The sequence below is a fragment of the Hemitrygon akajei genome, chromosome 10 (assembly GCF_048418815.1).
Source record: "Hemitrygon akajei chromosome 10, sHemAka1.3, whole genome shotgun sequence".
NCBI lineage: Eukaryota > Metazoa > Chordata > Chondrichthyes > Myliobatiformes > Dasyatidae > Hemitrygon > Hemitrygon akajei.
Window position 1 is genome coordinate 159847242 of NC_133133.1, and position 14407 is coordinate 159861648.

Sequence of the window (14407 nt, forward strand, 5' to 3'; positions counted from 1 at the left end):
CAGAACACGTGGATGATTTTCTGACTTTGCTACCTCAAACTTCATAACATCCATAGTATCTTTAATATTTATTAATTTAATGACCATTCATCTCTCAAACAGCACTGTCTGTCCAATTATTTAATCCATTCTCATCTCTATGCGAAGGCTTCTCCTGCTTTTAGTTCTAAACATCTCACATTTAACACACCTCAATGAACAGAATTATGCAAAAGTATCTTTATCACAAATTAAATTGAAAACATCATTGAAGCTTCTTGAGAAATAAATGCAATATATTGTATTTATCCAACTACATAATTCACAAAGTCTTGATTTTCTCTACATTTCTTCTTGCAAACAAAATCAACCCCCCCCCCCCAATTTTTTAGATGGTCAAATTTAAAATCACACTGAGCCATGCTCTGACCTTCACCATCCTAACTTAAATCCAATCACCATCACACCAGTTTGCTTTAAAAATTTTGTTCATGTCAACTATATCTTTTTAATCTGTCCCAAACCATGGCTTTGAAACTCCAGCTCTTCAAATCTTACTAATCTTAAATCTCAAAACATGCCACTTTTTTCATAAATAAAAATTAACAAGGTGCTGACCTTCAGCCCTTTCTGAAAGAATCAGTCAAGTTAATCAAAAGCTTGCCTCTTGGATTTTAAGCAGCTTCATCCAAGCTTAAAAGAGTGATAGCTGGAGACGGAGAAAGGATAAAATAGGGCAGAAGACAAAAAGGAGTAACAGTAGAGATATGGGAAGAGAGAACGGATATAAATCCTCATTGTTCTCTTACACCAATCCCCCACACACTACTCCCCGCTTCCCTCAACCCCTTACACTGAACCCATTTTCTACAATTTTTACTGTACAACTCATCTCTTTTCTAACCATCACTATCCACCTCAACACCACACCCCAACACTGTTCTCTCCCTCTCCCTCTCTCTCTCCTTCACCCAACCTTAGATGCACTACTTGTGCACCTTTCTGAATGAAAGGATTGGCCCAAGAAAAGAAATCATTGACCAAACTGAAATATCAGCAAAAACCTAGAGTCATAGAAAAGTATACACAGAAACAGGTCTTTTGGTCCATTTAGTCCACGCCGAACCATTTAAACTGCCTACTCCCATCAACCTGCACCATGACTATAGCCCTCCATACCCCTATTATCTGTGTATCTATCCAAACCTCTTAAAAAATGAAGTTGAGCTGACATGCACCACTTGCCTGGCAGCTTGTTCCACACTTTCATGACCCTCTGAGTGAAGAAGTTTCCCCTCATGTTTCTCTTAAAGCTTTCACCTTCTACCCTTAACCCATGACCTCTATTTGTAGTCCCACCCAATGTCAGTGGGAAAACGAAGGCTGGTTTTTACCCTGTCTATTCCTATTCTTCTCTGCACCTCAGGCAGCAACCTTGCAGTTTCTTTAGCATTTTGTCTTTTTTTTTTTAAAAAACGGGACCGAGTCACTAACTTGCCGCACAACCCAGCACAGATGGAAAGTGTGCAAGGATCTAGCAGGATTCAAACCCAACACCACTCACCTCGAAGTCCAGTGCTGATGCCACTACACCACTGGCTTATCCTATCTACACCTCTGATAATTTTGTATCCTCTATCAAATCTCCTCTTGATCTTCTATGTTCCAAGGAATAAAGTCCGAACCTATTCAATCCTTCCTTATAACTCAGATCCTCCAGTCTTAGTAATTTCCCTATAAGTATTTTTCATTATACTCTTTCAGCCTTATTTAAATCTTTCCTGTAGGTAGATGACCAAAACTGCACATAATTTTCCAAATTAGGCCTCACCAATGACTTTGACAACTTCAACCTAACATCCCATCTCTTGTCCTCATACTTTGATTTACAAAGGCTAATGTACTAAAAGCTTTCTTTATGACCTTATCTACACGTGACATCACTTCAGTGAATTAGGTACCTGTATTCCCTTTGTTCTACAGCATTCCTCAGTGTTCTACTGTGCACTGTGTAGCATCTACTCTGGTTGGTCCAACTGAAGTGCAACACTTTGCACTTGTCTGCATTAAATTCCACTTGCCATTTTTCAGTTCATTTTTCGGTGGTCTGGATCCCATTGTAGGCTCTGATAGTCTTCCTCACTGTCCACTACACCTCCAATCTTGGTGTTAACCACCTTATGATCCATATCACTGATACAGTTGACAAACAACAATGGGCCCAATCCCAATCCGTGCAGCACTCCAGTAGTCATAGGCCTCCAGAGAGGTAACCATCTACCACCATTTTCTGGTTTCTCCCACAGAGCCAACTTCTAAACCAACTCAATACCTCACCTTGAATGTCAAGCAACTCGATCTTCTTGACCAGCCTCCCATGCGAGACCTTGTCAAATGCCTTGCTAAGGTGTCCATGTAGTCAACACCCACTTCGTCTTCCCTTCCTTAACTTTACAGGTAACTTCCTCAAAAAACTCTAACATTGATTAGATATGACCTACCCGCATGAAGCCATGTTCACTATCCATAATGAGTCAATGTCTATCCAAATACTCATATTTGGTCCCTTTGAATACCTTCCAATAACTTTCCCACTACTGCTTATCAGCCTATCATTTCCTGGTTAATTTTTAGAGTCTTTCTTCAACAGCGCAACAACATTAGCTATCCCCCATACCTCACCTATCACTAAAGATGATTTAAGTATCTCTGCTAGGGCACCTGCATTTCTGCAATTGCCTCTCACAGGATCTGAGGAAATACCATGACAGGCCCAGGGAATTTACCTACCCTGATTTGTCTCAAAACAGCTAACACCTCCTCCTCTGTAATCTGCATAGGGTCCATGAAGTTGATGCTGCTTTGCCTCTCTTCCAAAGACTTTGTATCCACCTCCTGAGTAAATATAGATGCAGAACAATCATTTAAGATCTCCCCCATCTATTTTAGCTCTACGCATGGATTACCATTCTGATCTTCCAGAAGAATTTTGTCCGTTGCAATCCTTTTGCTCTTAATGTATCTGTAGAAGCTTTTGGAATTCTCCTTCACCTTGTCTGCTAGGGTAACCACCTGTCCTATTTTAGCCCTCCTGATGTCTTTTTTAAGTGCTCTCTTGCATTTCTTATTCTCCATAAGTACCTTATTTGTTCCTACCCAACTATACCCGCTATGCAACTTTTTTTCTTAAGCAAGGCCTCTATTAAAAACAAAGGTTCCTTAAACCTATTATGTTTACCTTTTATTCTGACAGGCACATGCAAACTTTGTACTCTCAAAATTTCACTTTTGAAGGTTCCCCAATTGCCAAGTACACCTTTACCAGAAAACAACCTGTCCCAATCAACATTTGCCAGATCCAATTTAATACCATCAAAATTGGCATTTTTCCAATTCAGAATCACAACCCATAGACCAGACTTAACTTTTTTCTATATTTACTTTGAAACTAATGCCATTATGATCACTAGATACAAAGTGTTCCCCTACACAAACTTCTGTCACTGCCCTGTCTCATTCCCTAATAGCAGATTAAGTATCGCATATTCTCTTGGGACTTCTACGTACTGATGAAGGAAATTCCCTTGAACACATTTGACAAACTCTACCCCATCTAGTCCTTTTACAGTATGGGAGTCCCAGTCCATATGTAGGAAGTTAAAATCATCTACTATAACAACCTCATATTTCTTGCAACAGTCTGTGATCTGCCTGCACATTTGCTCCTCTAAATTCCTCGGATTGTTGGGTGGTCTGTAATATAGCCCCATTAATGTGGTCATACCTTTCTTACTCTCATTTCCACTCAAAACACCTCACTGGAGAAACTCTCCAGTCTGTCCTGACTGAGCACTGCCATGACGTTTTCCTTAACTAGTAACACAACTTCTCCTCCTTGAATTCCACACCCCCAACCCTGTCACATCTACAACAGAACTCCGGAATACTGAGCAGCCAGCCCTGCCCCTCCTGCAATCAAGCCTCACTACTGGCAACAATATCATAATTCCATGTCCTAAACTCATCTGCCTTTTCTACTTCCACGTGTTGATCCATGCACTGCCTTTCCTACAAATGAAATATACACAGCTCAGGACATTAGTTGCACCATGCTCAACTTTTCATTCTTGACTTTGTCTGAGGTCTTAATAACATCTGTTTTCACAACCTGCCTCTCTGTCCTGGCACTCTGGAACCATCGTCCTGTAACTCTAGTTTAGTACTCCTCCTCCCCCCTCATGCAGCACCAGCAAACTTTCCCACAAGGTATCAATCCCCCTCCAGTTTAGGTACAAGCCTTTCCTTATGTACAGGTCCCATATTCCCTAGAAGAGAGTCCAATGATTCAAAAATCTGATGCCCTCTCTCCTGCACCAACTCATTACCCATGTATTAAAACTGTATAATTTTCTTATTTCTGACCTCACTGGCACGGGTAGCAATCCTGGAGGTTCTTCCCTTTAACTTAGCACCTAATTCCCTGAACTCGCTTTGTAGAATTTTATTACATGTCCTGCCTGCATCATTGGTACCTTTGTAGGCATGACATCTGGCTGTTCACTCTCTTCCTTAAGAATGCTGAGGACTTGATCTGAGATGTCCTGGGCTCTGGCACCCAGAAGGCAACATATCATTTGGGAATCTCGTTCTCATCCACAGAGCCTCCTTTCTGTTGCCCTAACAAATGAATCCCCTATCACCACAGCTCGCCTTTACATTCCCTTCCCACCTAAGTCACAAAGAGTCAGACTCAGCGCTAGAGACCTGACCACTGTACCTTTCTTTTGATAGGTAATCCACCCCATCAGTATCCAAAATGGTATATCTGTTGTTGAGGGAAATGACCACAGGGGTACTCTGCAATGGCTGCTTAACCCCTTTCTCTTTCCTGGCTGTCACACAGTTTCCGGCATCCTGCACCATGGGTGTAACTACTTCTCTATTTGTCCTATCTGTCACCCCCGCAGTTCATTCAGTTCCAGTTACAGTTGATTGTTAGAAGCTGCAGCAGGGTGCACTTCTCACAATTGTAGTTGTCAAGGACACTGGAGGTCTCTCTGCCTTCCCACATCCTGCAAGAGCAATCAAATATCCTGTCTTCTAGCATTAAATCATTCAAATTAACATCAGCCACTACTTTTACACCATTTGATTTATATCTTTTTTCACAAAACAGTTCTTAAAAATAAATTTAAAACCACAGTGCCTATTTTCTTAGCACTTTACAAGACCAGAGGTATCCTCTTACACAACATTGAAATATTCTGGTCACCGAATTATAGGAAAGATGTCAACAAAATAGAGAGAGTACAGAGAAGATTTACTACAATGTTACCTGGGTTTCAGCACCTAAGTTACAGGGAAAGATTGAACAAGTTAGGTCTTTATTCTTTGGAGCATAGAAGGTTGAGGGGGGACTTGATAGAGGTATTTAAAATTATGAGGGGGATAGATAGAGTTGACGTGGATAGGCTTTTTCTATTGAGAGTAGGGGAGATTCAAACAAGAGGACATGAGTTGAGACTTAGGGGGCAAAAGTTTAAGGGTAACACGAGGGGGAATTTATTTACTCAGAGAGTGGTAGCTGTGTGGAACGAGCTTCCAGTAGAAGTGGTAGAGGCAGGTTCGGTATTGTCATTTAAAGTAAAATTGGATAGGTATATGGACAGGAAAGGAATGGAGGGTTATGGGCTGAGTGCGGGTCAGTGGGACTAGGTGAGACTAGGTAAGCGTTCGGCACGGACTAGAAGGGCCGAGATGGCCTGTTTCCGTGCTGTAATTGTTATATGGTTATATGTTCAAAACAATATAACCTATATATATATTTATTTACATTTTCCTTCAGACTTACTCTCTTTATTCATGGCTGGTCCTCCAAATCCAAAGTTTACTTCAGCAGAATGGTCTGATCTACTGGGCATCTCTTTCATCGCTCCTGATTCGAAGTGTGATGATTGATGTCTCTTTTTTGTATGATGTTCAGTGATTAGATGAGAACAACTGGAGAAATCAGAAGAAAAAACATTATACATTTTGAGTTCTGTCTAAATGAGAATATTTTTCAATAATTTTTTAGTTTATCCAACATAAAAATATTGTTTTACAATAAATCTTTTACTTTTTACAATATTTTTATTCAGAAGAAAAAAAAGATTTACAGAGTACATAGATACATCTCAACATATATACATTCATATATTGTAATAAAATTGATCAAAATGTTATAGCATAACACAAAGGTATACCACTCTGTAATCAAAAATTTAAAGATAGGTCATACATCATAAAATAATTTTTTTATATATAAAAAAAGTCAACCCCTACCAACTATCAAAGAAAAAAGCTGATGGATGACAATGGATAATTAGAAAAAAAAACATATTCACTTAAGAGAAGATAAAAATATACATAAAAGTCTGTGCACTGTTAAACTTTATAAATTGGAAAAGTAATTTAGGAAAGGTCCCCAAATATCATAAAAAGATTGTTTCAAATTTAAGACTGAGCAGCGGATCTTTTCTAAATTTAAATACGACATAATATCACGTAGCCATTGAAGATGTGTAGGAGGGGTAGACTCCTTCCATTTAAGCAAGATTGCTCTTCTTGCTAAAAGAGAGGTAAAAACTAAAACCTGTAGGTTCGGAGCATTTAAAGTTATATCTTCATTTACAATAATACCAAAAAAGGCAGTAAGGGGATTTGGATCAAATTGGACCCTAAAAAGCTGTGAAAATGTATGGAATACTTCCCGCCAAAACTTTTCAATTGTAGGGCAAAACCAAAACATATGAATTAAAGAGGCATCAGCAGAGTTGCATTTATTACAAAGTGGAGAAACATTCGGGTAAAAACTGGAGAGCTTCTGTTTGGAAATGTAAGCTCTATGAACCACTTTAAATTGTAGAAGAGAATGACGAGCACAGAAAGATGATTTATTAACCCGTTTAAGAATTTTATTCCATCTATCATATCAGAAATCTGACAATTTAGGTCATCCTCCCAAGCGTTTTTTATTTTATCTAAAAAGTCTTGTCTAGAATCAATCAACAAGTTATAGATACCGGTAATAGAACCATTAACAAAAGGTTTTAAATTTAAAAGATCGTCCAGTAAATTTTTATCAGGAGCTATAGGGAAAGTAGCTAATTGGAAACGTAGAAAATCTCTAATTTGAAGATATCTATAAAAATGTGATTTTGGGAGTGCAAATTTATTTGACAATTGGTCAAATGAAGCAAGAGATCCTGAGATAAACAGGTCCCAAAAACACTTAATACCTAATTCATCCCAATCTTTAAAGACTTTATCAGTCATGGAAGGGATAAAAAAAATAATTAAGGAGAATGGGAGATGATAATGAAAAATTCGCTAAACCAAAAAATTTTCTAAGTTGAGACCAGATCCTTAAAGTTTGCTTAACAATTATGTTATCTGTTGTTTTATTTGCTGAAAAAGAAGAGTATGATCCAAGAAGAGAGACAATAGAGGAATTTTTTACAGAATTAACTTCTAAGGAGACCCATGATGGGCAATCTTTACGATAAATATAATAGGACCAGAAAGTAATATTCCTTATATTGGCAGCCCAATAGTAAAACCTAAAATTGGGTAGGGCTAGTCCACCCATCTCTTTATGTCTTTGTAAGTAAACTTTACTTAAACGAGCTTGTTTATTATTCCAAATATAAGAGGTTAAAATTGAATCTAAAGAATCAAAGTACATCTTAGGAATAAAAATCGGTAAGGCCTGAAAAAGATATAAAAATTTAGGAAGAATCTTCATTTTAATCCAATTAATTCGGCCAATTAGGGATAAAGAAAGAGGGGACCATTTAGAAAGCGTCTTTTTCACATAATTCAATAAGGGGTTTAAGTTTTCTTTGAATAAATTCTTGAAGTTTTTAGTAATTGTTACACCTAGACGTGTAAATTGACTTGTAACAACTTTGAACGGAAATTTGGCATTTGATGATATTAGGTCATTTAAAGGAAATAACTCACTTGTATGTAGATTCAGCTTATATCCTGAAAAAGAACTAAACTGGGAGATTAAAGAAAGACCCAAAGGTAAAGAAGTTTCAGCGTTAGAGATAAAAAGTAAAATATCATCGGTGTATAATGAAATTTTATGAGACATACCTTCCCTCAGTATACCAGAAATGTCCTTAGATTCTCAAAGTGCTATTGCTAAGGGTTCTATAGCTAAAGCAAAAAGTAAAGGACTAAGAGGACATCCTTGTCTAGTTCCCCGCTGTAATTTAAAGGGCTTAGAAATTTGGGAGTTAGTAATAACCTGAGCAGTAGGAGACAAGTAGATTAATTTAACCCAATGAATAAAATTAGGCCCAAAATTAAACTTTTCTAAGGTCTTAAAAAGATAATTCCACTCAATCCTATCAAAGGCTTTTTCTGCATCTAAGGATAATATACACTCTGATTTTTTTTGGATGGTGAATATATCACATTCAATAACCGACATATATTAAAATGTGAGTAACGATTTTTAATAAATCCTGTCTGGTCATGTGATATAATAGATGGTAGAATATTTTCAAGTCTTCGAGCTAAGATTTTGGATAAAATTTTTGCATCAACATTTAATAAAGAAATCGGTCTGTATGAAGAACATTCAGCTGGATTTTTATTTTTTTTTAAGAATAAGAGAAATAAAAGCTTCATAAAAAGATTGAGGGAGTTTACCTGATTTAAAGGACTCTGATAAAACAGAGGATAAATAAGGTGTAAGTAACGTAGTGGAAGTTTTATAAAACTTCCCAGGAAAGCCATCAGCTCCTGGGGTCTTACCAGAATGTAAAGCACGTATAGCCTCAGCCACTTCTTCATTGGAAATAGGCTGATCTAACTATGTTAGACTATCAGCAGACAATGTAGGAATGTTGATATTACTGAAAAAAGCATTCATATAGGTATCATCTGAAGAAGAGTCAGACTGATACAACTTAAGGTAAAAGTCTTTAAATAAGTTGTTAATTTCAGAATGGTCGGATGTCTTAGTTCCATTATCTTTAAAAATTTCTGTGATTTGACGATTTTAAGCAATTGGCTAATAAACTACCAGTTCTATCCCCGTGAATGTAAAATTGAGTTTTATCTCTCAACAGCTGTCGTTCAATTGGGTAAATCAGCAGAAGATTATACTTGGATTGGATTTCAATACGCTTATTATAAATACTTGGATCTGGAGATAGGGCATACTTTCGAACAAGATCTTTTAATATCACTGCTAGGTCAGACCTTTCTTTGTCAGCTTTTTTCTTTATATAGGTAGAGTAAGAGATAATTTCTCCACGAATATATGCTTTAAAAGTATCCCAGATTATATTACCAGCAGTATCTCCTTTAAAATTTTCTTTAAAGAAAAAAGTAATATGGTTTTCCAAAAACTTTAGAAATTTTTTTATCAGATAACAATGATAAGTTAAAATGCCAACTTCTATTTGGTACAGAGTAAACAGGTAATCTTAAAGCCAGAAGCACAGGTTCATGATTAGACAAAGCAATCTCCTTACAATCACAGGATCGTACCAGTGGAAGCAAGTTTCTATCTATAAAAAAATAATCAATCCGAGAGTACATATGATGAACCTGAGAGAAATATGAATATTCCTTTTCTTGGGGGTGTAAAAAACGCCACACGTCAAGAATACCACATTGAGATAAAAAAGATTTAAAAAGTAGGACTGATTTATTAGTGACAGGGGTTTTACTTGAAGAGCGGTCTAATATAAGGTCAAGCCAAAAATTAAAATCTCCACCCATCACTAAGGAATACCGATTCAAATCAGGCAGAAAAGAGAAAAGATGTTCAAGGAACAAGGAGTCATCTGTATTTGGAGCATATACATTCGCAAATACGAGTAGTTTATTCCCAAGACTACCCAAAACAATAACAAAGTGCCCATTTGTATCAGAAATTACATTATGTTGAATAAAGGATACATTCTGATCAAACAGGATAGAGACTCCTCTCGATCTAGATTGAGAGGGTGAGTGAAAATGTATACCCTTCCATCCTTTGAAAGAACGTGAAATATCATCTTTACGAATATAGGTTTCTTGGAGAAAGATTATATGAGTTTTAAGTTTCCGGATATAAGAGAAAATCTTATTTCGTTTAACAGGGTTATTTAGACCTTTCACATTAAAACTGAGTATATTAATAAAAGAATCCATCAAGTATCCTTTAGTAATGTATAAAAGGTAATCACAGACATGTAGATAGTGAATAAGTAAAACAGTAAAAACATCCAATCAGCTTTATAGAAGAACCCATTTCCCCCCTCCCTCCCCCCAAAGAGAGAAATCAGCCAAGGGAGGCTGAAGACTAATTCTAACGTTCCCAACCCAAAACTCCAGTGGCTCCAGAAAATATATATGTATAGCTGTGCTGAATAAACGATTGTAAAAATATATATATACACACACACACACACACACACAAAAAAAATCAAGGTAAATAAGTTTGCTAATTACACTAAAAAAAAACCATGGGAAAATATAAGTATTAGTCTCGGTAAAAAAGGAAAGACAGATAAGGAAAATCAATAAGTAAAACAACATATACTCGCGGGTGCAAAAAAAGAGTAAAGAAACAAATAGAAGATAATTAAAAAAGGGAAGCAGTTTAGATAGCTTCCTACATAACACTGAGAAAATATAACATATTGTTTAAAAAGAGCTGTGAAAAACAGCAAAAGAGAAAATGGATGCAGTCTGCCTGCATGTTTTGCATAGTTTGAAAGATAACAAGGTGCCAGTTACTTAATCAAACAAATGATTAAGACTTCGTAAAACCAAGAAACCTTGTTATCAACAAAACGCCAATTACTTGATTGAACACGTGAAATTAAAACATTTAACATAAAACAACTCAAAGTTGAATTTAAGGATGGAGACTTTGTAAAAGTTACTTAGCTTCTTCAGGCTTCGTAAACCAAGAAACCTTATTATCAGAAGTAGTAACCTTGAGTTTACACTGATCTCTGAGAGAAAGGCGACAGCCAAGCTTAAAAAGATCAGACATGACCTCTTTAAAAGCCTGTCTAGCTCTTAGAACTTCCGGTGGATAATCTTGAACGATCCGAAATTGTTGATCATGAAATTGTAATATACGTTGCTTCCTTGATTCACAAAGGATCTGTTCTTTAATCTGATAGTCATAAAAGCGAATGATAATAGAGCGAGGTTTGGCAGGATCCCAATTAGGCGGGGTAACTCGGTGAATGCGCTCAAATTTTGGTAGTTCCGATAATATATCAGGGAATAAATCTTTCAACATTTGAGCACAAAAATCGATAGGTTGATTACCCTCCAGTTTTTCAGGGAGCCCAAGAATTCTGATATTGCACCTTCGGTTCCTGGTCTCCAAATCTGTAAGTTTCTTTAGTAACGCGTCATATTTTTTAAGTTGTTCCTTAGAAATTTTCTTGAAACCTTCGATATCCTTCTGCAACACCGGCAGAGATTCTTCGTGTAGCTTAATACGAATTTTGTGGTCATTCACAGTTTGCTGTATACTTCCAAGTTTCCGATTAAGCGTTTTCAGTTCAGATTTAACCAGGTCGAAGGAATTCTGTAACAAATCAAACTTGGATTCCAAGTCATCCAGTTTATCCAATTTTTCAAGTTTCTCTGACATTTGTTGAATCATTTCAGTCCAACTCTCTAAAGTAGTCTCTCTTTTTGACAGCTTTCTACTCATGGTGCTCTCACCGAGATAGGTTTAAACAGCAAAGTAAGCAAATAATTTCGGAGCACGTAGCTAGTGCAACCTACTCCATTACAGCCACCGGAAGTCTGTCCCAATAAATCTAACGTATAGAGAAACTATTGCAAATATTCAAGTTTCATTCGTAGCTTAATGAACAGCACAGTGGATAAGTTATTCAAACAGTAATCTATAACTAGCTTTTATTCAAAAAACATTACCTTCCATCAATATACTGATCCATCTCACTTTTAAAATTAATTATTGAATCTGCTTCAATTATCCTTCTAGGTGGTGCATTCAGATCACAAAAATTCACTAATTTAAAAAAAATATATTTTTCTTTTGTTCTTTTGCTAAGTGTTTTAAGTCTAAGTTCTCTCTCTTTACCAGCCCCTTCTCCTGTTGAGACAGTTTCTTCCTCTATATTTTGTCAAAACCAATCAGGAGTTTGAAAACAAAATCAACAGCAGCAATAGGTATTTTCTCATCACAATAGCTAACCCTAGTATTTCAGTCAAAAGAAGATTAAACATAGCAACCGTATCTGGATCAAAGGAAGTTCAAATCTCGGAAAATTCCAGCACTAGCATGCCAATAACAGAAGCACAATGCTACAGAGCTAAGTAGTTCTACAAACAGATGGCCAACAAAGACTTTATGGTCCTGGCACAACCAGGTAGTAAATGGAGAAGGACAATTAAACAAGAGGAAGAGAAATTTATAAATATGAGAAAGTCTGAAGATGCTGGAAATCCCCCAAAGCAACACACATGATGGCAGAGGATCTCAGCAGGTCAGATAGCACCTATGGAAATTAATAAACTGTCAATGTTTCAGGCCGAGGCACTTCCATAGATGCTGCCTAACCTGCTGAGTTCCTCCAGCATTTTGTGTGTGCTACTTTGGAAAATAAAATTCCATGAACATGTTAATCTTTAATAAGGTTCTGTCCAGCAAACAAACTGCAAAGACTACCTTCAGCCAAATGTAACAAATGATCCTCTTAACTTTCTCTCCTGAGCTCACTAATCCAGATCCAGCCAGTCAACTTAATTCACTCCAGAAAATGAATACAAGAAAAAATGTATGGACTCCTTACAACTGTGGAGTAGAAAATGCTATTTTTTTTGTTCATTCATTCTTTCAGCAATACAACATGGAATAGGCCTTTCCAGCAACGCCACCCCAGCAACCCCACACCCCGATTAACCTTAACCTAATCATAGGGCAAATACGAATGATCAATTAACCTTTCCAATACAGCTTTAGACTGGGAGGAAACTAGAGCACTGGGAAAAATCCACAGAATCCACGGGTAGAACTCCAAGTGTAACAGCGTTGGGCTAACACCTATGCAAAATTTATGTTTCAGAACTAACTGAGGTCTTTGGCTAAACTGGTCCATGATGGTTACAACATTGTCATCTAACAATACAGTAACAAATTACTTGGGGATGTCCTACCACAACAAATCAGTGCACACTCAATCATCAGCAAAATGTTGAATGATGACAATTATAGTGCTATCACCAACTACCAGCCAATAAACTGCTCCATGACGTCTAGCATGAGCTTCTGCAAGATGTAATATTGATTCAACCACAGGAAAATCTAGCCGTCATCAACTGAGAATTTGAATGACCGTGACAACGAAGTGAGTGGGCAGTCTGGTGGATGGAGTATAATGGTAAATGTGAGATCATCCAGTTTGGAAGCAAAAATAGATCAGGCTATTATTTAAATAGTGAAAGACTGCAGCAAGCAATCTTCAGAGTTCTTGTACATAAATCAGAAAATGTTGGTTTGCAGGTGCAACAGGTTATTAAAAAGACAAATGGAATGCTGGCCATTGCTAGAGGGATTGAATTTAAGAACAGGGAGGTTATCCTGCAACTGTACAGGGTACTAGTGACACTGCACCTGCTGCACTGCATGATGTTCCAGTCTCCTTACTTGAGACACAATACTGGCCTTGGAGGCGTTGCAGAGGAGGTTCACTAGTAGATTGACTCTGGAGATAACGGAGCCAGTTTGGGACTGTGCTCGTTGGAATTCACAAGAATGAGAGGGGATCTTATAGAAACATGTAAAATTATGAAAGAGGTAAGTATGAGAGAAGCAGAAAAGTTTTCTCCACTGGTGAGACTAGAAATAGGGGTATAGCCTCAAAATTTTTGGGAACAGATTTAGAACGGAGATGTGGAGAAATTGCTTTTCCCAGCGATGAATGAATCTGTGGAATTCTCTTCCAGGAGAAGCAATAGACGCTATATTTAAGACACAGATATGATTTTTGCATAGCAGGAGAATTAAAGATTATGAGGAAAAGGCCAGATAAACCCTGATTTTATTGAACAGTCAAGCAGCCTTGACTGGTCAGATGGCCAATTCCTGTTCAATGATTGAATCTGATTCGAGGATGTATAAATACTAATGGTGATATCAAAGTTACTTCAGTTTTAAATGAAGATCGAATAATTCTGATCAAGCTACTATAACAGATCATAATTCTGAGGAAATATTGCAAGAAATCTGCAAACATTCAAACTTTATCAAGTGAAGTCGTTTTTTATTGTCATTTCAACCATAACTGCTGGTACAGCACACAGTAAAAATGAATTGAGGAGTCTAATGACTTGGGGGAAGAAACTGTTACACAGTCTGGTTGTGAGAGCCCGAATGCTTTGGTACTTT

General features: G+C 37.1%; 1 protein-coding gene across 1 annotated transcript in view; it reads right to left on the bottom strand.

Annotated features, from left to right (window-relative positions):
* ankrd26 (ankyrin repeat domain containing 26) overlaps window positions 1-14407 on the bottom strand; it is a 131197-nt gene that overhangs the window by 97681 nt on the left and 19109 nt on the right. Inside the window, exons 7-8 of the mRNA XM_073059530.1 lie at window positions 5831-5979; window positions 2770-2874 (exon numbers count right to left, since the gene is read on the bottom strand). Of these exons, the coding sequence (XP_072915631.1) occupies window positions 2770-2874; window positions 5831-5979 (254 nt within the window). The remainder of the gene's footprint in view (window positions 1-2769; window positions 2875-5830; window positions 5980-14407) is intronic.